The sequence below is a fragment of the Rhineura floridana genome, chromosome 21, assembly GCF_030035675.1.
Source record: "Rhineura floridana isolate rRhiFlo1 chromosome 21, rRhiFlo1.hap2, whole genome shotgun sequence".
Classification (NCBI taxonomy): Eukaryota; Metazoa; Chordata; class Lepidosauria; order Squamata; family Rhineuridae; genus Rhineura; species Rhineura floridana.
The window spans coordinates 5267215-5291634 of NC_084500.1; the positions used below are offsets into that span (position 1 = coordinate 5267215).

The 24420-nt window shown below is 47.8% G+C and overlaps 1 protein-coding gene across 3 annotated transcripts in view; it reads right to left on the reverse strand.

The window, feature by feature from the left end:
• The window catches only part of ANKFY1 (ankyrin repeat and FYVE domain containing 1), a 71617-nt gene continuing 47197 nt past the window's right edge, over nucleotides 1–24420 (reverse strand). For all 3 annotated transcript variants that reach the window (XM_061605459.1, XM_061605461.1, XM_061605462.1), the window contains exons 14-25: nucleotides 24078–24231; nucleotides 20948–21116; nucleotides 17804–17922; nucleotides 16846–17002; nucleotides 14981–15181; nucleotides 14223–14399; nucleotides 11927–12074; nucleotides 9590–9680; nucleotides 7767–7891; nucleotides 6764–6910; nucleotides 5580–5670; nucleotides 1–2829 (exon numbers count right to left, since the gene is read on the reverse strand). In XM_061605459.1, the coding sequence (XP_061461443.1) occupies nucleotides 2697–2829; nucleotides 5580–5670; nucleotides 6764–6910; nucleotides 7767–7891; nucleotides 9590–9680; nucleotides 11927–12074; nucleotides 14223–14399; nucleotides 14981–15181; nucleotides 16846–17002; nucleotides 17804–17922; nucleotides 20948–21116; nucleotides 24078–24231 (1712 nt within the window). In that variant the 3' untranslated portion in view covers nucleotides 1–2696. The remainder of the gene's footprint in view (nucleotides 2830–5579; nucleotides 5671–6763; nucleotides 6911–7766; nucleotides 7892–9589; nucleotides 9681–11926; nucleotides 12075–14222; nucleotides 14400–14980; nucleotides 15182–16845; nucleotides 17003–17803; nucleotides 17923–20947; nucleotides 21117–24077; nucleotides 24232–24420) is intronic.

Here is a 24420-nt window from a genome sequence, read left to right on the forward strand (position 1 = left end):
TCAGGCTTAAAATGTTTTATTAAAAGTGCTTTACAGTGATTATTTTTGTGCAACCCAACAAAGTCCACCTAGATGAACCCCAAAATGCACAGCCCGAGGGCCAAGTTTCCTACCAGAAAATCCCATAGTCTCATTTGCAGGTGCTGTGGGGTTATCTGCCCCGGCAGCTTTCATGGTTGATCATTTGCTCAAATGTTACAACGCAGAAGGGGATGTTACTCCGCTTTACCGGATTAATCAAACACACATAATCCCTGTTCAGGGAAATGCCTTTTTTTAATCTATAAAGGGGAATTTTTACAGATCAGGCTCATGGCACATGACCAAGCTCAACAGCTTGCCTATGCGCAGTGTTTAAATCCGCCTCAGACTATCATCGCACTCATTTCTCCCCACAGCTACTCCAGAACAAGCCTTCTGCACAAAAGGCATTCTACCCCTTTGCCCAACAAAGAACTTACTCCTTTGAGGTGGGGAGAGAATGGAAGAGCAAGACTGTGTTGATGCAGGTTAAGTGGCACAGGAATAATTATTTTGGAGCGAAGAGCAGATAGACACAAGGAGGAATTATCCACGGGGTGGGGGGCACAGCATTTCACGATCCCACTTTACTGAAAAGGGCAGAGAGTTCCAGTTCTTCGCCTGAAAGAGGCTGGAAGGGCTAATCCCCCTTGAAATGTACGGTTGGATTTGTTCATTTAGCATTAAACTTTGAAGAGTTACCTCCCAAAAGTTGTCTTTTACTGCACACGCCCAGGATATTTTTTTACTGAACATATAAAGCTGTTATATCCTATAAATCACAGAAATATAAAAAAGAAGTAGCACTGTGGTTTCAGCTCTTTTTACATATATATATGTAAGCGACAATACATTAGTATTCTAGAAGAGGGGAAAGGAAAATGTGATTCACACTATGAATATCTTCCTCTTCCCCTTACACACACACATACTCACACAGACGGAAAAAGTAGTGGTTACTGAAGTTAAGAGAGAGAGAGACATCCCAACTGAGCAACAACAGAAGGCTCAGCCACATCCATCTTCCAGGGTTGTGTTTTTACAAAGGCAGAGCACTTCACACTTCAGTAGGTGAAGGTGGAACCTTCTGTCTGCTGTTATCAGCTCTTAGCCACCAGCCTCTTCCGTTTCAGGGTCTGGTTTTGGAAGGGACGTTTTGAAAGAAGTGAGCCAACGTAAAAACATTATTGAGTTGCAGAGGAAAGTATATGTAAGAAACAAAAACCCTGCAAGGCCAGGCTACTTTCGCTCGGCATTCAACGTGCAGGGATCACCGTGAGTATGGGCTTTGATATAGAGCTCCTGGATGGGGGCCAAGTCGCCACCATCGCCCAAAAACAGAGAAGGCCTCTGAGAAGAAACAAAAGCAAATGCAAAAAGAAACCCAGAGTGCCCAAGGTTGGTGAGCAGAAGTGTGGCCGTGACACAGTTTCCTTTGTGATCGGCTCCAAAGGGATCATTGCCTTCACATTAGGCTCTGTCCGCCCACCCCCAACCGGGGCTGTCCATCATCCTCTACGTAACTAGCTGTGTTCAGATGCTCTGCCCAAGCCCCAACATGGGATTCCCTCAATGCTGAGTGAGCCCACCACTAGACCTTCCTTCAACATCGCTGTAAACCAGCCACTGCCCATCCCTGGTGCCCCTCCAGACAATTTGGACACTAACTCCCAGCAGCCCCAGCCGGCTGATGGGAGTTAAGAGTCCAAATCATCTGGAGGAGCACTAGGGATGGGCAAAGAAGGCTGCTGTAAACATATAACCATTTGCAAAGTTACTGATATGTTACTAAAGGACCAGCCAAGAGCTTGTTGTTTCTTCCTTTGAGGAGCCTACACTGAATTTAGTAATGAAACTAGCTTTTTCTCTCTCTGTGTGCCACACACACACCATGTTTTGTTTTTAAACGTGGAAGAAAGATTGCAGATTTGGGAGCGGGTTGTGGAAACCAGGGTCCTGAAGAGGCAGGAGCTGCAGTGCTGCCTCCTCCTCCAACAGGCGAAACTAAAGCTTTTGTCGTAAGGCCACACACACAAAACGCCTTCGGCATTAATGCATTTAACAAAATCCTGTTTTGAAGACGGCGTCTTTTGGAAGGGGCAATCACTGTGCATGGTACAGTTGCCCCATTTTTTGCCAAAGGTAGAGACACAGAACCAGAGTGTTCTCCCCAGGAAGGTAACAAAAAAGGGGGCGGTCATCACACAGAGTTACCCAGGAATTTTAAGCGCTCATAAGATTCAAACCCACCCCAGCTTCCCCACATGACAAGACTTCAAAGCAGTCCCAGTCACAGCTTGGAGGCCTTCTGAGGCCCTGTTACATTACATGATCAGCAAAGGCAAAAATTCATTTTTCACTGCCCTGCACTAGAAGAAGTAAAGGGCCTAACCCCACCCAATTCATGTGCATTTCCACACAAACTTTGCCACAGTCCCAATTTGCTCCCAATCCAGTTTTCCCCCACCATTTATCCACGATTAACACTCATACAAAAGTCATTTATACTGGAATATAGCGTTTGCGTGGTCCCTTAAGTCGATCCGGCTCGGTTGTAACAGGAAGACAAAATACGCGGCTGCCCGTCCCCGCAATGGGCGGCTTTGCCACAGAGCTGTTGCAAGGCAGTAGGAGAGACGTGCGGCCCAGGAGTCGCTCCTCTTCACGTGGGGCAACTAGGAGACTCCGCCCAGAGTCAAGACATCAAAGCATATGTTGCAGACCCGAACCGGCTTGTTCAAGTCAAACTTGATGATGGGGATCTCCTTGGTCGAGCACTTGTGACAGAGCAGACGCCCACAGTGCCGGCTTGGGGTGCGGGGAGAAGAGGAACGGGGAGAGAAGAAAGCATTCATTCAGCCTAGGCGTACGACCAAAAGGGCCCCCTCTGCTGATCCCAACCCCCGAGATGGTCTGCTGAGAAGGAGACGGCCTTTCAGATATTTGGGGCCTATGTCGCTTAGGGCTCGCACACTAACGTGGGCACCCTGAACTGGCCCCAGGAACCAACTGGCAACCAATGCAGCTGCTTGAAAATGGGGGTTACATGAGATCTAAACGGCCGCTGCATTTTGGGTCAGTTGAAGTCTTCCAAGGCCGCCTCATGCAGAGCACACTGCAATCATCCAATCTGGAAGTTACGAAAGCATGGAGTTGTCCCAGAGATGACCAGAGAGTTATGTAAATAACTTTTTTATCTGGCGCCAGCGGAAAGCGCTCAAGGTTGGGCGAGCAGAGGGGGACGCTCTGGCTGGGAAATCCCTTCCACACGTGGCACAGGACCCAGCAGGGAGGCTGGGGTGCCATCGCACCCACCCAACATACACACCCCAGCCGGGTCCCAGGACTACTACAGGGCAGGCTCAGTGTGCCACCATAAGATGGCTTGGGCTGCTTCTTCTGAATGGCAGCTTGCGATCCGGGAAAGGACCCTGGCTGCTTGAAGTAATAATAATGAAAAGCCTACAGTCCCTTCATCTAACGCAGCTCTTTGGATCATGATGGTGCTTACAGCAGGCATGAGGAACCTGGTACCCTCCAGGTAAGACTCCAACGGCCGGCTAATGGACAGGAATGATGTGAGCTGTAGTTCAACACTGCCCGGAGGGCTAGAACTCCGCCCCACCCCCCTGCTCCTGGCTTAAAGAATCCCAGGAGGAATGTGAATGAGGCAAGAGTCCATTTGTCTTCAGGAACTCTCTCTTCCTGGCCTTGCAAGCACTTTAGGGAAGGGCCTGTAGCTTAGCGGGAAGAGCATCTGCCTTGCATCGCAGACGGTTCCAGTTTCAATGCCCAACGGCATCTCCCAGCAGGGCTGGGAAAGAGAGTCCCTCTCTGAAACACTGGAGAGCCACTGGCAGTTAGTGCAGACACTGAGCTGGGATGACCAGTGGTCTAAGGATGGAAAGGCCCAGTTCTCTCCATTCCTCGTTTTTCCAATCGTAATGCAAGTTCTCCACACTTCTGCAGCAATTTGTATTTACCAATGGAACCAATTTACCAATCCTCATGGAAATTCACCAGCATCTGAATGCCAATTTCTCCTAATGCACACCTTTTTGATTAATGTACACATTTTTGCAAGCAATTTTCTCCAACATAATGCACTTTTGTACGCCATTTTCAGTAATATATTCCTTTTTTATGGATCTGGGTTTTGGTTCTCACATTGTTTTGGAAAGTGCGGATTTGATGGATTCAGCACGAAATGGGAACTGAATCGAATTTTGCCCCCATCCCTGCAAGGATGCGACTCTCGCATGCTTCCTGTGTTGATGGTCTAAACCAGGCATAAAAGAAACAGAGTCGAGCTATCTGTCCACATGACGCACACCTAATTTATGCAAGCTCCAGAAAAGGTCACCTCTCCAATACACAGGATGAAAAACTCTCCCGCTGTTTAGGCTGACATCTGGGCCTGGGTCCATGAGTGGCAAAAAAACCCACAACGGGATGGATCCTTGGGTTCCAGTTCCAACACACACACAGTCTCCAGGTGCTCCCCACAACTCTGGGGGCCATTATGCCTGATTCACAGTCTCTTACTGGGCAGACCTCACTGCTGCAGTGTAGTACACTTTCCAATTAATCCTGCCCTTTCCACGCTGCTCACCCTGCCCTTGCATAAGCGGTACGTGCCAGCCCTGAAACCTCTCTCAAGCCCCATCTCCATTAGCCATCAAAGTGGTAAGAGGCTGCTTTAAAACAGCCCTGGCTTCCCCAAAAGAATCCTGGGAAATATAGTTTCTTAAGGGTTCCAAGAGTCATTAGGAGACCCCTTTTCCCCTTGCAGAACTACAGTTCCTACAGTGGTATAGCCATCAGTCTGCTTTCCCACGGAGCTCTGGGAATTGTGGCTCTCGTGAGGGGGGACTGCAGTCTCCTAATAACTCTCAGCACCCTGCACAAACTACAGTTCCCAGGGTGCTTTGGGGGAAGCCAGGACTGTTTAAAGTGGCATGAGATTGCTTTAAATGTGGAACAGCCTCCCCAAAGAAGTACGCCTGGCGCCGATGCTTCTATCTTTTCGGCGCCAGGTTAAGACCTGGCTATGCTCCCAGGCATTTTAAGCCTTTAATGTTATAATTTTAAATCTTTATTTTTTTTTTTTGCTGTTTATGTTTACTGTTGGTAGGTTGATTTTATTGTGATATTCTGTATTTTAATCTTTTTGTACACCGCCCAGAGAGCCACTCGCTATGGGCGGTTTAAAAATGAAATAAATAAATAAATAAATAAATATATAAATGAGATTGCTTTAAATGTGAAGTGATGGTGGGCTTCTCTGTCCCTCACTGACGCCCCCCACACCCAATCTCGATGGAGGTGAGTTTTTGCCTCATTGGGGGGGACAGGGACTGGTGCCTTCACTACAACTGCACACCATTGACAAGGCAAACTGACAGTCTTTAAAATCAAGGTGGGGGGGGCAGAAACATTACGAATGCCAGGGGCAACAAGGTCTTTGTGCAATTGCTTACAAAATAAACCTCGCTACATTTGGTGGTGTATAAATCCGTCACTTGGTGGACCTGAAAAAGCAACAACCCAACACTTACCAGTGATGCTTCCTCGTCGTGACCCCGAACTTGGCACTGCATTCGTAGCAATTGGAGCCATCGCACCAGGGAGGCTCTTTGGACAGCATGTCTGCACGAGGAGGAATAAAACGTACCAACTTCTGTCACTACGGCTTGTGACCTACCATGCCCTGAATTCAGCTGTATATAAGGTGGCCTGCGAGGCACTCAGCACCACCCTTCTCATCTCACCTTGTTTGTGTGGTCCTTGGCAGGCAACCAAGAAATTTAGTTAAGCAGGCCCCTGGTGGGCTACCTTAGGAGGCTACCACGCTTCACTGAAGCCAGACACAGCCAAACTTGCAGGGGCCTGCTCTGGGGAACCTGTGGCCCCCCAGATATTCTAGGCCTACCGCTTCATCATCTCCAGCTACTTGGGTCATGCTAATGGGAGCTGGAGCCCAGCAATATCTGGAGCAGCACAGTACCCTTTGCTCTAGGGCTTTCCTGCTTTGCCCTCCCTTATTGGCCCTTCTGTCTGCCAAGCAGCGAGGGTGCACCCTGGACAGCTCCTTGAAAGTTCAGACTAAAACTCAGAGCGGATTCCTCTGCTCCACTGACATGGAGCCACCAGCCGCAACTGCTGTTATGATTCTCTAAACAGAGAGATGAGCAGCAGCCTGAGAGAGGGGCCACAGACAACAAGGCCAAGGCTGCTGGGAAAGCCGACTCCAGACCACCCCCACCCCCACCCCAACCAGCCACTGCCCACAAGCAGCTTCCAAGAGACAATAAATTATTTCTCCAGCCTGCCGGCCATGATGAGGTTTCTCTTACAGCCACGGTTATATATGTTAGAATATGCCAACACAACAAAAAAGTTGAGAGAGGTATTCATCATACAAGCTAAGCATTCCAAGCAATCATTATTTTGTGTTTAAGTATAAAGCCCGTGACCCTCTTGCACAGGCTTCGTGACTCACGGCCAGAGCTTGGCAAAGTTACTTTTTTTGAACTACAACGCCCATCAGCCCAATCCAGTGGCCATGCTGGCTGCGGCTGATGGGAGTTGTAGTTCAAAAAAAGTAACTTTGCCAAGCTCTGCTCACGACCCACAGGCTGGGAAATCCTGGTCTTAAAGACCTCTGCTAGAAATGGCCACATCTTGCTGCCATTTCTCCAAGAGGCATTCTAGAGATGTAGCAGGCTCAGGGGGTGCTCACCCAAAAGCCTGAACAGAAGCTGTTTGGTCGCAACTTGATAGTTGAAGATGTTGACCCCTTGGTTGTTGTTGACCCCCAGGCGAGCTCCGGCTCTCACTATGGCCCGGCACAAGTTGGCGTTTCCCTTCATGTAGGCCAAGAGAAGCACTGGAAAAAGGGGAAAAAACGATTTTGGTTCCACCAGCACCCCCCCAACACACACAAATTCTGCTCAGCCACCCCCTGCCAGCATTGCAACTGCCAAACGCCTTGCACCTGGGCAATCAAAATTCCACAGCAAGCCACATGCAAGCGGACGGTTTTATTAGATGGAAAAGTTATTTTGATGTTTGCAGTATGTGGATTTTGTTGCAGTCCAGCCTTTTCCAACCTGGTGCCCTCTGGATCTTTTGGACTATGACTCCCATCAGCCAGCAGAGCTTTAGGATACTGGGGTCGATGGGAGCCGTAGTCCAAAGCATCTGGAGGACGCCAGCTTGGAGAAGACTGGTTATCATCCAACTATCCTGGCAAAACCAAGAGTAGTCTGGGCAGGGTATAGGCACTTCACACACACAAAAGCACACTGTAACGTGAAAGTTCATCACTCCATTATTGGTCATGCTTTTCTTAGCTCTCAGGAAGCAGACTGTAAGGCCTCACTCATACCATACATTTCCCCCATATTATTCCACTTTTAAAACAGTCGTGGCTTCCCCCAAGGAAACCTGGGAAGTGTAGTTTGTGAAGGGTGCCGACAGTTGAGAGGAGAACCCCCATTCCCCTCGCAGAGCTACCATTTCCAGAGTGATTTAACAGTCAGCCCCTCTTCCTAGGAAACTCTGGGAATTGTAGCTCTATGAGGGGCATAGGGGCCTCTTAACAAAGCATCCCCTTCACAAACTATACTTCCTAGGATTCTTTGGGGGAAGACATAACTGTTTTTAAAGTGGAATACATGAATGGTATGACTGTGGCCATGGTCTCCTGCCCCCAGCTGGCAACCACACGGCAAGACTCTTACCAGTGTTTCCTTCTGTGTCTGGCTTGTCAAGCGGATACTCCGGCATGCATTCCAGGAAGAGGTCAAAGATGGCCGCTGCATTGTCCTTCCCATACTGACCCAGGATGTGCATAGGGGACTGACCTCTGACAAGGAGACAATGAGTACGGTCACACAGAACAAAACTCACTGACCATGCAAGAAGCTCTCTGCTCTCCACTTCAGGGTTAACAACTTTTTTGGGGTGGTTTTGAGATAAAGGGGAGTCTTCTGAACAGCTTATGGCCCACTCCTGTCAAGCACTGTGTCGTCAAACAGCTACTTATGAAACCAGGGCAAGTTGTAAGCTCTGTTCCAAGAGACCAGCAGAGAGAACGGAACATTCTGCCAACACTGGGGATTACCACCGCTAAGGATGTCTCCCAGGACTGCCCGAGGAGACAATCCAGGAGCCAGAAATGCTTTGGGCCTATTTCTGAGGCGGTAAAACTGTGTCGGGCTCAGAGTGCTTCCTATGAGAGAAAGACAGATGATATGAAGATGAAGGGACCTTTCCAGCACCTTCCTCGGTGGCATTTCACTTTGTCCGCATTCACACCAGACACTTATTCCACTATGATTCCACTTTAAACAGTCATAGATTCCCCCAAGGAATCCTGGGAAGTGTACTTTGTGAAGGGTGCTGAAAGCTGTTAGAAGACTCCTGTTCCCCTCACAGTGCTACAATTCTCAGAGTTTTCTGGGAAGAGGAAATGACTATTAAACCACTTTGGCAAACTGTAACTCTATGAGGAGATTAGGGGTCTCCCAACAATTCTCAGCACCCTTCACAAACCACACTTCCCATGATTCTTTGGGGGAAGCCATGACTGTTTAAAGTGGAATAAATGTCTGGTGTGAATGTGGCCTTTGTATGTGCAACAGCAGCTCCTGTCCAGGATCTGGAAGCAGAGAAGCGTCACCTGTAACTGCAACAGGCATCCTTTTACCTGCATATTACAGAGCCTTATCCTGGAATCTTCTGCAGGGAGCTGTGGCCACTCTTCATTGGAATATTTATTAAGATTTAAGTCAGGGATGAGGCACCTTGGGTGCAAAGGCCAAACACGGGCCCCAGGCCAATCTATCTGGCCCTCGGAACTCGTTCCAGGCCACAACCCCTTAAGGCCTCTGGTTTGCACCCTCTTAAGAGTGCTCTGGCATAGCTGGAATATGTCCCTGAACATTCTGCCTCTCCCCCAGGATAGCCTTAGCAATTTTCAACTTAACCTGGCTGCTTTGCACGTGAAGAGTGTAATGTGTATGCTCCTCAATGAAAGTATCTGAAAATCCTTTTAGGAATAAAGCACAAATGCATGTTACAAGTGACCTGGGGAGGGGGCGCAGCACACACAGAAAGGCAATATGTTATTCCCTCTGCTGATTCCTCCTCTGAAGTGTTTCTTGCTTTTGCAGGCTTTGTTCCTCCCTCTCTTCCCTTCCAGTCTTTATCCTCAGTTAGTTAGCAATAGCTCCCTGAGTGGAAGTCGCATGGCTGCTTCAGCATGGATGACATTCTCCCCTCCCCCCCCCCCCAAAAGGAGATCATATAAAAGATCAGGGGGGAAATGTCGAGGCTGGCTATTTACAATAAAAAGCAGAGAGTTGGAACTCTGTATATGTTGAAGCAGGCAGGACTAGAACTGGGCGAGGCTCCTCCTGCTGGAAGGTCATTTGCCCAGCCTTGTGTCTGAAGCGAGTAGGAAGAGCAACCCACCCCAGATAATGACCTCTGCTACCAAGAGAGAAATAGCATAGAGAAAGTGTAGGGTCCCTTTTCCCGCAGAGGTGGCTGCGACGCTTACCTGACATTAAAGGCTTCAGCATCCACAGTGCACTCTGTCAGGAGGACACGGATGTTCATCAGACGCCCCTGCATGACTGCCAGGTGGAGGGCTGAGTTTAGAGAGATCAGGGAGAGAGGCAGTGCACATGAGTCAAAACAGAAAGTCCAGATCTGTAGCTTAAATAAGCTTCTGGGCTAAGTTCAGGGTGCTGTTCCTGCCCCCCCCATTAAGCTTGGGACCAGGACACTTGAAAGATCATTTCATCCCTTTTATACCCAGTTGATCACTGCGCTCTGCAGGCGAGAGATTCCCGTAGATATCACTTACTTATTATTTGATTTATAGCCCGGCCTTCCTCCCAGCAGGAGGATAAATTTATTATTAAATTTATCACACCCTTCCGCCTGAAGACGACCAGGGTGGCAAACACATTTACAACAAAGCATTTTAACAACAAGCAGCATTCCAAAAACAATTATCAAGAGGTCCATTCTGCACAACATAGGAACTGGGCCTTTAGTGTGGTGGCACCTACCCTTTGAGATTTCCCCCCCTTAAATGTTTGGGAAGCATCAACTCCCTTGTCTTTTTGGCACCTACTGAAGACCTTCCTCAAGCCTTTTAAGTAGATACCTTATCCCAGTCTGCACCTGTACGCTGTAATTGTTTAAGATATTTTTTAAATATGATTTGTTTTTAAGATGTTTTTAGTGTTTTATGATATTTGCTGCCTTGGGCTCCTTTTGAGAGGAGAGTGAGATATATTCTTTTAGTAGTAGTAGTAGTAGTAATAATAATAATAATAATAATAATAATTTTTAAAAAGAAGAGGACTAGAGATTGTGTACACAAACAAGAGTCAGGTAGCAACAATGCCAACTCATCCAAACTCTGCAAACTGTTTTCTGTTATTCACCTTAAGCTGCGTAGTTTGTTCTGCACTGAGCACTACTTGCAAATTTATTCCCCTTCTGCTCTTTCTGGGGAAGAACCACTGGGCAGATACTCAGTCCCCTTCTCAGATTTCGACAGGCACAGAGTACTCATTTTCAAGCATCTCTCCACAAGCTCAATGGGTAGAAACTTTTTTTTTTTTAAAAAGAAAGCTTTCATTCTTCAGGAAACAGAGTTCTGAATGAGGACCACTGGTCCTCGTATTCTGTACCAGGGATTACCGCCAGCAGTAAACACTGAATGATGTACAAGTACTCAGAGAAGCCAGAACAAGCAAGCTTCTTTGTACATCTTCTCAGAAGATGAGAAGAGCCTGCTGGACCAGGTCAAAGGGGGCCCATCTAGTCCAGCATCCTGGTCTCACAGCAGCCAACCAGATGCCTGTGAGAAGCCCGCAAGCAGGTCCTGGGCACAAGAGCACTCTCCCCTCCCGCAGTTTCCAGCAACTGGTATGCATAGGTATGTTGCCTCCAACCGTAGAGGTAGTGCATAGCCATCCTGGCTAGTAGCCACTGATAGCCTTATCCTCCATGAATCTGTCCAATCCTCATTTAAAGCCATCCAAGCTGGTAGCCATCACAGCCTCCTCTGGAAGCGAGCTCCGTAAATGAACTGCGTTATGTGAAAAAGCCCTTCTTTTATCTGGCCTGAATCTCCCAGCGTTCAATTTCATCGGATGCCATTCAGCTTCTGATATTAGGAGTCTTACAGCAGCACAATTAAGTCATCCTAGCTGCCCATCTGGAACAAACTTATCTCCCTCTCAGGTGCTGCCTGAGGCTTTGTGCTTCAAGTGCCTAGTCCAGGAGTGGGGAACCTTTGGTCCTCCAGGTGTTGTTGGACTAAAAAACGTAAATGTACTGCCTTCAAGTCGATTCCGACTTATGGCGACCCTATGAATAGGGTTTTCATGAGGCTGAGAGGCAGTGACTGGCCCAGGGTCACCCAGTGAGCTTCATGGCTATGTGGGGATTCGAACCCTAGTCTCCCAGGTCATAGTCCAACACCTTAACCACTAGGCCACACTGGCTCCCAATTGCTGGACTACAACTCCCATAGTCCATCAATCAAGCTGGAGTCCAGTCACGTCTGGAGGGGCACAGGTTCCTAATCTAGGCACTGCTGAGCCAGGCCTGGCTTGAAGGACCGCTCCAGTGCTGTCACAAACGCCTCTCCTAGCCTCCGAAGAATCCTGAAAAGGATCCGCAATAGCACCAAGACTGCTTTTCTGGCCCAGGAAATACTTCTGCTGTAGCTAGGACAAGGGGAGAAGTGCAAGCGTGTGATGATAATCCTGCCAGGGTCTTTTACGGGGAACTGATCAAGCTTGCACAAAGGGGGAAACAGAGGCTCAACCCGGCAAAACACAACCCACCCTTGGAGGGCTTATATAAGAGTTACCGTTGTTCCCATTTTCATCCACAGCTGCAAAGCCAACCCCATTCTCCAGAAGAACTGAGCAAATGGTGGGAAGGTCCTGCTGGGCGGCGAGATGGAGGGCGGTCTGGCGGTGCTTGTTCAGCTCGTTGACTTTGGTGCCCGCAAGCAGCTGTTGTGAGAACAAAAGAAGGGAGGACAGTTTCTCAGGGTCTAGTTCAGTGGAAGAAATAGGTCAGGGCAGCCACTGGCAAGCCAGCTGCACAGAACACTTACTCTCAAAGTGCTGCACTGACTGCCAGTTATCTTCTGGGCCCAATTCAAGGTGCGTATGCTGATGTTTAATTAAAGCCCTAATCTGATCAACCTGGGGCCCAAATATCCGAGAGAACACCTTCTCCTGTATCAACCAGCTTGTAGATTATGACCAGCAGATGAGGGTCTCCTGGTGATCTATGCATAGCACGGGGGCTCTTTTCGGTGGTGGCTCCATGCCTATAGAATAATCTCCCCACTCAGGTGTGCTCTGCCCTTACTTTACATTTGTTTGGACACCAGATAGAAACTCACCTTAAGGCATTTAAAGGCTGATGGGCAAAGTCACTGTGGACTTTTGATACTATTAATCATGTTACTTCTGTATTTCTGAGAACCATTTTATTTTTTTTAAATTATATATTATGATTTGTATTGCTTTTTTCCGAATGTAAACTGCCCTGCGACTATTTTTGATGAGTGGTATCAAAATATGTTCTTTATTTGCTTTTAATTCGCAACATTTATGTATCACCTGACTATAATAAAACCTCCAGGCAGTGTACAAAAAACCCTAAAACATTAAAATGATCAACAAAGGCAGTTGAACAAATACTTTAAAACATTCAAAAATCAAAAGCAGAAGGATAAAAAACACATGGCCAGCATTCTATATGCCTGGAAAGGCTTGCCTAAAGAAAAATGTTTTAAACAGGCACCGAAAAGAGTACAGCAAAGGTGCCCATGCCTGATATCAACAGGCAGGAAGTTCCGTCTTGATAAATGCATTTATTGTACACATAAAAATGTAAGCATCACGCTGTGCAATTCGCAGCACCACAGAAAGGTGGCGCTGCAAATTGCAGCGTGAGCACTTCTCCTCCCCCCCCCCCCCGCATGCCACTTGTGCTGCTCGCATCCCCTGCCTCAGCAAGCTGGCGGTGGTGGCCTTTGGCAAGTGAGCAGCCTATGCACGGTGGCAGCAGAAGCCTGGGAAGGCAGCTGTGGCCTACGCAGTGATGGAGATTCTCCAGAGGCAGTGATGGCAGCCTGAGTGGGAGTCCAGTGTGCAGCCTAGGTGTGCTGTGTGGTGGCAGTGTTTGCCAGGGAAAGTGCAGCGGTGGTGCGGGGCAGCAGTGGCGGCAGAACAGGCGAGGCAAGCGGGTTGGCGAGGGGAATGGGTTGCCTGGGGAGTGGCGAGCAGGGCATGCAAGGGGTGGCAGAGCCCCCTAGTAAAAGAAAAAATCATAATTCATAGAATAGTAGAGTTGGAAGGGGCCTATAAGGCCATCAAGTCCAACCCCCTGCTCAATGCAGGAATCCAAATCAAAGCATTTCTGACAGACGGCTGTCCAGCTGCCTCTTGAAGGCCTCCAGTGATGGAGAACCCACCACCTCCCTAGGTCATTGGTTCCAGTTGATCATGTGTTAGTCTGTGTATGAATACAAGAAGTAATTCTGAAGTGAGGGGAAAAGCACTTTGTTTTAGGATGACATACACATGCATGCCAGAGGAGAGACATCTTTGAAGCCTTTTGTGTGTGAAGTGGGGGGGGGGGAGGAATTGCCTCTTCCAGCATCTGCTGCTTGCTGTTTAACACTGTATTTAAAAAATGACATTTTAAAAGATGCATCACCTGACTAATCAGAAGTCTCTTTAATATCAAATTGTTTGCAATCAATTCATCTAACTGAATAAAGGTTCCAGCCCCAGCAGTGCTTGATATTACAAAGGAGTGGAAAGGTACCCCAGCTACTATTTCTGAAAGGCTACCAGGAGGGGATAATTTGGCTAAAATAGGGGAGTCAAGGGGTGGGGACTGTTCATTTCCATTGAGGGTGTCCCTCTCCCAGCATGGCTTATGATCAGGGTGACTGGAGATGCCGTTCAACAGCTTCTGGAGTGCCTGACCTGCAATAACGGTTTCAGTTCTCGAGCAGTGAATATGCAATTCACTCTCCCTTCAAAAGGGCTCCTGCAGAAAAAAGCCTCCTCTCCCTTCACCCCCTGCCCCCAGCTATAATGAAAGCTGTAAGGTTCGGGCACCACTTCAGCAGCACGTACCAGATTGCGCACAATGATCTCGGAGCCGGCCTGCACTGCTAGATGTAACGGAGTGAGCTTGGAGGCATCCTGGACCCGGGAATTGACATTTGCCTGGACACTGATCAGGAAGAGGACGCTCTCGATGTCGGAATTCTGAACAGCCACGTGGAGGAAATTCCGGCCTTTGTTGTCCACCTGAGGCAGCAGCCAAACAATTTTTTAAAAAAGGAAGCCAAAGAGCAGCGAAATCCCTCTACAGCAGGACTGGCTAGGTTGCAAAGGGTTGTGCCTCAGAGCACAACGCCCCTGTGCTTAATGCAAACTCCAGTCAGGTAGTCCAGGGGTGGGGAACATCTGTGGCCCTCCAGATGTTGCTGGACTCCAACTCCCATCAGCTCTAGCCAGCACGGCCAATGATCCAAGGATGATGGGAGCTGTAGTCCAGCAATATCTGGAGGCCACAAGTTCGATGTCCCTGGAGAGCAGTCTGTCAGCAGCAAGGAAAGGAGCTCTGTGGCAGAAGCTGGAGTCCCAACCACATCTGGAAGGCTAGAGATTCTGCCCACCCCTGGTCTACAAACTCCACTCGTGCGCAAAAGTCAGAGGTGCCAATGTTAGGTTTAAAAGGTCACAGAGCGAGAAGACGTAGCCATCTAGGATGGAGAGAAATGGCCTGAAAAAACCACGACGCACTGACGCTGCCCATGATGCCTCAGCCGCTGGCCCGCCTGCACGAGAGCCTGTATAAAAGAGGTGCACACTTGGGATTCCTGTACCTGCTCGGCAGCTCCTGCCTCCCGCTTCAGGATCGCCTTGGCGGCCTTGTTGTTCTTGTACGTCATTGCGCAGGCGAAAGGGGTCATGCCTTGCCGGTCCCGGATGTTGAGCTGGATTTCAGGGTGCAAGATCATCAGCTGGATGATGACACCATGCTGGTTGATGATGGCCACGTGGATGGGTGTTCTTCCTTCCGCATCCTACAAACACGGGTAAAAGGTAGCAAAGGAGCATAAAGGAAGCATGAAACGCAGACAGAGTCTGCCTTTCAGCCAGAAGTACAGCCTTTCAAACCTGGGGCTCTCCAGATATTTTGGACAGCAACTCCCATACGACTACAGCTGTGCTGGGGCTGATCGGAGTTGTAGTCCAGAACATGTGAACAGCGCCAGGTTGGGAAAGGCTGCGCTGAGGATATCCAAAAGGAGAGAGTGCAGGGCAGTGGACGGAACATCATACTATGCTCAGAGGCCGGGTTTCAAGAGCTGATGTCACATGCTCCTTCAGCAAACAACTGTTTGTCGGTCAAGTTAACGACAACAGTGGTCTGTTATCTGTATTTTTATTAACTTGCATGCATTTTTATATTTGTGCATATTTTTCTATTCTGTATTAATATATGCATTATTGTACTGCATTTGTGCATTTAAGCTTATGCATCTGTGGTAGATGACTATAAACAAAATTGATGGACTGGTCTATTATAATTTTTGTTTTTACTTTTAAAAAAAGGTCTGTTTATAGAAGGGCAGTGGCAATAGGCGGGAGGAGAGCCTGGCTGGGAGTCCAGAGTGTGAGTTCAAATCCCCGCTCGTGTCTCCTGGACGTCAAGGGCCAGTTAAAGATTACTCCATTGTAAGTGGCTCAGGGGTGACGTGCCCTGCCACCTGTGCAGCTGTGGTCAAGCTGCAGAGTCCCAAGGAGCCCAGTTGCCCCCGAGCTGGCAGTTGCGGACAAGGAAGGGGCTGGCTTGTGCAGCTGTGGCAAGCTGAGCAGGCCCTAGCCAGCTGGGGAGGACTAGCCTCAGAGAGAGGCAATAGTACACCCCCTCTGAATACCGTTTACCATGAAAACCCTATTCATAGGGTCGCCATAAGTCTGGATCGACTTGAAGGCAGTCCATTTTCATTTTCAGAGATTTGGTAAAAGTTGGTAGAACTGCATCTGCCTAATGCGGCCTGATCTCAAAGAACAGTTTCTAGCCCTCATGATCACAGAGAGAAAGCTACAAACATGAGGTAAGACTACATTAGAAACTTGAAATCCCCACAGGGCAATTGTAGAACATGCTCAATTTGATCAGGACTCCCATTCTCTCTGCCCTGCTTTACTGCTGAAATATTTCAACTAGGCAACAAGATTTAAGAACTGAAACCGATACAGCTGGTATTTTAAGGATAGTGGTATAGATTTATACACCTCTCTGCTGAGTCAGAAGGCTATCCAATCCAATCCCTGTGCTTCAAAGGAGGGCTCTCCCTCAAAATTCTTCCCATGCCCCAATTTAACATACACAATCCAGACTGTCACAGGACACACACAAAAGAGGTGCAAAGCGCTCCAAGTGAAAGGAGCAAGTAAGCAGATTGATATTGCACACTTTTGAGCCGCACAGACGACGGGTAATTCAGAACTGGCTTGCCAATTAAGACAGGACAAGACTTGAAAAGCAAGTGAACCACAGGAAGGTGCCAATTTGCCAACAGATAGCATACAACAGAGGAGAGTAAGAATGCCTTGGCTTGCAGCTGCCTGCGAAAGGAGTGGTTTGGAGAGGCTGTCCCAGGCACAGGAAGCAACACGGCAGTGGTGGAAGGAGGGGGCCTGCCAGATGGCAAGGCCTACAAGGTGCTCCGTTTCATACCTGCGCATTTACATTGGCTCCAAACTCTAGAAGGCACTGCACGGCTTCTTCAAGGCCCCAACAAGCTGCCAAGTGCAATGGTGTCTGTCCGTCACGGGCTTCCTCGTCGCCCTCGCCGTTGGCACCTGGCTGCCTCGGGCTATTGACATCACAGCCGCTGGGAAGAAAGCAGCAATGCTACAGTCAGCCTGGGCAACTGGAAGCGCCAAGAACACACGGCAAGGAATGCCGGAAGCTGCCTTGCGCAGAGTCAAATCAATAAGCAGCCTAAGCTCAGCCCTGCCTGTGGGGAACCTTCGGCCCTCCAGATGCTGCTGGACTGCAATTCCCATCAGCCCTAGCAAGCACGGACAACGTTGATGGGAGCTGTAGTTTAGCAACATCTGGAGGACCAAAGGTTCCCCACACCTGGTCTACACCAACTGGCAGCAGATTTCTGAGTTTTCAAGCAGGGGTCCTCCTGGCCACACCTGGAGATAGAACCTGGGACTTTTTGCATGGAAATTGTATCCTATCGCTGAGCTACAGCCCTGCCCCGAAAAACAGAGCATGCTCCCAGTTGTCATGGTTGTGACTCAAGGACTAATTTAAAGGAGGATACAGGAAACTGCCTTATATGGTGTCAGGCGACTGCTCCATGTGCTCAGTATTGTCTGCACTGACTGGCAGCAACGGCTCTCTCCAAGGTTTCAGGCAGGGCTGTTCCCATCCTGCCTGGAGATGAGCCTGGGACCTTCCTGCCTGCAAAAGAGATGTTCTCTCATCGACTACAGTCCCTCCCAAAGGAAAAGAAAGATGTTTGATCCAACAGTTCTGCAGACAGCGGCTTGCCAACAAAAGGTCTGGCTGATGGTGAAGGGAAGCCATTATTTTCAGTAGCCCACAAAGTCAGCAGCCTATCGTTAAAAATAGCTTTAACCGTTGATCAAACTCTGCGGACTACAGATTTGTTCCTGACCTGCGGATAAGAAAGCAGGAGATCTGTTCGTTGTTCTCATCAATGGCCCTGTGCAGCAACGTCTGCAAGCAGCCTCCGGGTCCTGGACCCCAGCAAGTGGCATCGCAACCGTGCCTTACCTGTAAGCAGAGAAGAGAGACAAAGAATCAGAGGGGGAAGCAGCATTGTGCTGCTCAACGGCTGCTGAATGTTTAGACTTTAATTTTTTCACACGGAGAAACACAAAGACTGGTCTCCCAGAGGAAACAAAAACCAAACCTATTCATTTATTTAAGAAAAGAGCATATTATACAGCAAAATATAGTTATTTTTCACTAAGTATGCATAGTCAGAAATAAAAAGAATCAAAACCAGACTTACAATCATCAATATTATAAAGCAGATAATATTAATAGCAGGAGAACTGTATCGCCAGGATGACATTAGTAGTCTGGGGGGTTGTTTCCTTTTCTTAGGCAGCTGGCGGCAGATTGGGTTTACGTTTCAACAGTCTGTTCACCGAGGAGCTTATTAGAAGAAATCTAATTCCCAAAGCTCTTCTTAACAACGTGGCTTGACTTGCTTTGCTATTTTATTTTAATTTATAGGAATATTTATAAAATGCCAACTCACAAAAAATAATAATCACAGTGGTGTACAGTAAAAGCATTAGAAAATAATAAAATACACCAAGCAACGGTCAGCAGTCAATGAAATTAATTCCCTAAACACGCTTGGCAAATAAAAATGATTTCAGCAGGTGACGAAATATTACAATTGTCGTTGCCCATCTGATTTCAACAGGACTAGTGCTCCAAAATCCAGGTGTCATGCTAAGAGTTTGTTTACATAGAAATGAAAAAAAAATGTAACTGTGCAACCATTAAGTACACGGACTGAAGTTAGATGGGCTGTTCAACGAATAGCATTAAGATGCGATTCCATTAAGATGTTGAGGGTCTAGTACTATTAGCTACTAACCAGCCTTTGCTGAGCTCCAATGTGATTTTTCTGCATTTTATCTTTCTCTTTAGGAAACTTGCCTGTTTTCATGATTGTACGCTCTTTGCCACCGCCCCTTTTTATTATATGTTTAACAAAGCACTTAGAATATTCTAACATTATACAAAATTGCTAAACTAGGAGGGAAGAGAAGAAAAAGCGTGTAACGCAACTGGCAGGACTCATCAAGAAGGGTACTTCAGTCACACCCTGCTCATGTTTAAAACCCCATTGGTGGAACATAAGCCATATCTTATATTTCATTAATTTTATTATTGCATTTATATCCCGCTTTTCCTCCATGGAGCTCAAGGTGGTGTGCGTGGTTCTCCTCCCTCTCCATTTTATCCTCACAACAACCCTGTGAGGTAGGTTAGGCTGGGAGGCAGTGACTGGCCCAGCGTCTGTGAGCCTTCATGGCCGAGTGGGGATTCGAACCCTGATCTCCCAGGTCTGAGTCTGACACTCTAACCCAGCCTTTCCCAACCAGTGTGCCTCCGGATGTTGTTGGACCACAACTCCCATCTTCCTGACCATTGGCAATGCTGGCTGAGGCTGATGGGAGTTGTGGTCCAACAACATCTGGAGGCACACTGGTTGGGAAAGGCTGCCAGTCTAACCATTACGCCACACTGGCAAATGATAAGTTCAGCTCAGAGAAGTGGCAGCTATTCTCAAGCTACAGCTGCTGATATGATAGGTACAACAGCCCTGCGTCTCACTCTCCCACTTCCCGCTGTTTACCCTAGCCTTTCCCAATCTGGTGCCTTCTAGATGTTTTGGACAACTCCCATCAGTCCCAAAACTTCCAAGAACGCTGTGTTACCACCCGGACCCTTATCTAGTAGATGCACAGGGATGAGGGTTCTACATGTTCTTTCCAAACTTATGGCTAGCCAGAGTTTTATATGTCAAACACTGTCCTCACCTAAGTGAGTCCTGCTATCAACAGCAGACAACTGGCTAGGTAAACCTAGAAAAAGGAATCCCACCCAAGTTCCTCTTGGGATTGAGGCGGTATCAGGAGATATAACAAGATTTCTCAGCGGAAAATCAAAATGTATTTCTTTATTTCTGTACTAAGATCTGGTTCAGACTAGAAATACAAGTAGCTGGCCTCAGCCATTGCAGAAATTGTGCATACATAATTATAGGAAGAATCTGTCCTTGGCCATTGGCTTAGTGGTTAAACAGACATTTGTATTGTTGGCTGTAGCCAGGACATACAATGCTAACAAGCATACAGCTGGCTCTATCTTACATCACATGGGTTAGATAGGCACATAGCTGGCTTTAACAAGTTTATAACAATTCACTAGTTAGTTACACTGTGCCTTAGTGTTGCTAGTAAATAAGATAACAGTGCACTGGATCAGTAACTGGTTTCAAGGCAAATACTGTAAGTCTGTAATAGCTGAATTAGGAAAGGCTGGCCTAGGGATGCTCATTTACTGCTGTTTCTTTGGCCCTGCAACCAACGAAGGGGAGAGGGCAGGCAAGAAAATCACAACATGGTGGCGGAGAGTGGGGGAACAAAGACTGCAGCATTCAACATAAGCCACAACCAAGTTTGCAATGTAGCTTTATCTTGGACTTCTTTCTAGGTTTCTCCTCCCACAGGTCTTCTTTTCAGCTTCTCCTAAGTTTCATTGTGAGAGCCAGTGTGGTGTAGTGGTTAAGGTGTTGGACTACGACCTGGGAGACCAGGGTCCGAAACCCCACACAGCCATGAAGCTGACTGGGTGACTTTGTGCCAGTCACGGCCTCCCAGCCTCAGAGGAAGGCAATGGGAAACCACCTCTGAATACCACTTACCATGAAAACCCTGTTCGTAGGGTCAACATAACTAGGGATCGACTTGAAGGCAGTCCATTTCCATTTTAAGTTTCATTATCCTCATTTTCTGCACTTGTTGCTTAAAAACAAAAACAAAAAAACCTCACCCTGCATGTATTTTGCCTTAAAACTTCTGCAGGTTGATTTGTTAGAGAAGAATGATTAAGACTGGGAAGTGCGTCCATTGGTTGGATGATATTTGATGGGCAGCCACCTGTCAGGTGAGTTGAATTCCTGCAGCGAGCAGGGGGTTGGATTATAGGCCCCTATCAATTCCACTAATTGTATGATTGGTCTATGGAAGAAATAAAGGGAAAGGACTCTTACCAGAGTGGAAGCAATGTCTTCCAGGTTGTTTTCAAGAGCGAGCCAGAGTGGAGGATTCCCTTTGTCATCCGGCACAGACATGTCTGCTCCCCTAGTGCAGATTGCATCGACCACAAGTGGAAGCTGGTTCTTGATGGCCAGCTGGAGGGCCGTCTCACCATCCTGAGTCCTGCAAACAAGCGCACTGTGCTATACGCAGGCAGAGAGGCACAAGTGGTGCATCAGTGACCGGCTGGGGAGGGGGGAGCAGCGAGAGACAGGTGGCACTAAAGACAAACCCACAAAAGACAGCAGAGGAAGAGAGAAAGCCCCCAAGTGGTACCCAAAGAAATCTTTAACAAATAATAATAATTATTATATTCGTTAATAACAACATCCCTGTGAGAAACAATACAATGCCCAAACACGAAAACCTTCTCAGAGGCACAGGAGTGATGTCAAGGCATCATGATTCTGCTAGTAAAACTGCCATTTGGCACCTTGTCAGTCTTTTTTGGGGAGGGAGAGGGTCAAAGAGAGGCCATGCTGCTTCCCCTTTTCCCTAGGGAAACCAGGGATGGCTCCACAGGCTGGATCCTGATCAGAATTGGCCTCGTGGGCCAAAGCTGACAGGTGGGTGGGGCTACCCACCCACCTCACAGTGACATCAGGTGCAATGACATCACGAGCGAAAAAGATGGTCAGGGCATTCTGAGACAAACCCATACCTGATCAGGCAGGGGGTCATGTCAGGGCAAGAACAAGTCACACACATGCTTGAAGACGCAGACAGACAACGCAGGATTTAACCACATCCTCCTGCCTGACGTCACAAGGAAAATGGCCTTGAAATCCAAACCGGACTCTCCTGGTGGCCCGTGATTGGCGCACAGGCCAAAGGTTTCCCACTTCTGATTGTAAACAAACCATAAAGTTCTAATAAAGCAAAATGGCCTTCAAGTTGGAGCACAAGTGGGACTTACCAGCGGTACCACACGTTTTCTTTGGGGTTCTTTTTAACGAGACGGACATATAGAGCTGCCTTAAAGCAAGCCAGTATGGTCTACTCTGAGTGGCCATAGCTCTCCAGGATCTCATGCAGGAGGAGGATCGTTCCCACCACCTTCTACTGGAGATCACTTCAGCTGCCATGGATTCAAGCTGGGACCTTCGTCATGCAAAGCAAGATGGGCAAGGCTGGTCTTGAACCTCTAGTGTAGTGGCACCAACCCTTTGGAATTTCCTCCCCTTAAATATTAATCTCTCTTAACTTTTCGGCGCCTACTGAACACCTTCCTCTTTCAACAAGCCTAAGTAGAAATCTTATCCCAGTCTGCATCTGTGTTGGAATTGTTTTTTAATATGTTTTTAAAGCTGAAGCTAAAGACTGAAGAGCAACTCCCTTATGAGGGAAGGTTGCAGCATTTGGGGCTTTTTAGTTTGGAGAAAAGGCGGGTCAGAGGAGACATGATAGAAGTGTATAAAATTATGCATGGCATTGAGAAAGTGGATAGAGAAAAGTTTTTCTCCCTCTCTCATAATACTAGAACTCGTGGACATTCAAAGAAGCTGAATGTTGGAAGATTCAGGACACACAAAAGGAAGTACTTCTTTACTCAGCGCATAGTCAAACTATGGAATTTGCTCCCACAAGACGCAGTGATGGCCACCAGCTTGGATGGCTTTAAAAGAAGATTAGACAAATTCATGGAGGACAGGGCCATCAATGGCTACTAGCCATGATGGCTGTGCTCTGCCACCCTAGTCAGAGGCAGTATGCTTCTGAAAACCAGTTGCCGGAAGCCTCAGGAGGGGAGAGTGTTCTTGCACTCAGGTCCTGCTTGCGGGCTTCCCCCAGGCACCTGGTTGGCCACTGTGAGAACAGGATGCTGGACTAGATGGGCCACTGGCCTGATCCAGCAGGCTCTTCTTATGTTCTCACGTTCTTTTTCTTAAAATGTTTTTTACAAATGTTTTGTTTTAATGTGTTTTAAAGCCTGTTTTTACGATGTTGTGGAGTGTTTTTAGTATTTTTGTTTGCCGCCCTGGGCTCCTACCGAGAGGAAGGGTGGGATATAAATTTAATTAATAATTATCATCGGCACAACATACACACACAACTTATTGTCTCATATTTATAATACTTCACCACCTCCGGAAAAAAAAGCTGCACTTCTTCCCATGGTTCCTTGTTTTTATACAGATGTGCAGGGCTTCAACTCAATGGAAGGGATAGGAGTCAGCGCTTCAGTTTTAAGAGGCTGCGCACATGCATGCTAATATTTCAGACCAGGATATTTTCAAAAGCAGCAGCCATCTCTTTCCACCGCCACCCCGGTGCTCTAGAATGACTTCTTCAAGATCATTGGGGGCAAGGGAAATGCACAGAGAAAATCCAAGATGGTGACTAGAAGTGCTTGGCAATGGAGCACGGGGGGGGGGGAATAGGGCCCACTGAAGGCATCAGGGATGGGGGGGCAGATTGTTTGGGCCCCAGCAGTTCAGTTATTTAGAATGCTAGATATACCCTGTATCCTTCTTAGTGGGGAAGGGGGAAGAGGGGGAGGGAGTCTGTTTTTATTTTCTTTATCATTTTGTTGTGCTTGTTGCTCTTGCACAATTATAAAATTCAAATAAAATATATTTTAAAAAATTATTTAGAATGCCCATATCCCGCTTTATAGCCCAAGAGCCTCTCCAAAGATCCTCAGAATAAAAAGAAATTCACATATGTATAATATTCTATGCATATGTTATGCATATGCACTGCAGGCTTCCTGACGTAACCAGATATTCTTTTATCCACTATGGGTTTTAGTCAGAACTTCCAAGGAGCTGTCCCAGGTGCTACCTTGGACAGCTCCTTGAACATTCGGACTGAAACCTGGAGCGGATTCATTGCCCCATTGACACTGGAGCCGCCAGTCTCCACTGGTGCCAGGAGAATCCAGGTGGTATTCCCTGCCCTCGTCCTTTCCCTGGTGTTGACTTTCAACCTCCACCCACTGGCAGAGCCCACCGATGACCTCTGAGGCAAGGGCAGCTGGAACTTGATTGGCCCATGGATGAAGGCAAGTCGGTTGCCCGAGGCAAACCTGCCTCTGTGGCAGACTCTCCCAGAAATTCCAACGTCTAGCCAAGATCTTATTACCTGACCCCGATATCGGCTTGATGTTCTAGGAGGAAGAGTGCGCTCTTGCTGTCCTGCCTCTGTATTGCCATGTGCAGCAGAGTCTGCCCGTCCGACATCGTGTCATTGATGGAGGCCCCCGATCCAAGGAGCTGAGCAGCAATAGTGTGCATACCTGGGGGGGGGGGAAGGGAACAGAACTGCATTTTATTCAGTACATTTCATAGAATCATAGAATAGTAGAGTTGGAAGGGGCCTTTAAGGCCATCAAGTCCAACCCCCTGCTCAATGCAGGAATCCAAATCAAAGCATTCCCGACAGATGGCTGTCCAGCTGCCCCTTGAAGGCCTCCAGTGTCAGAGAG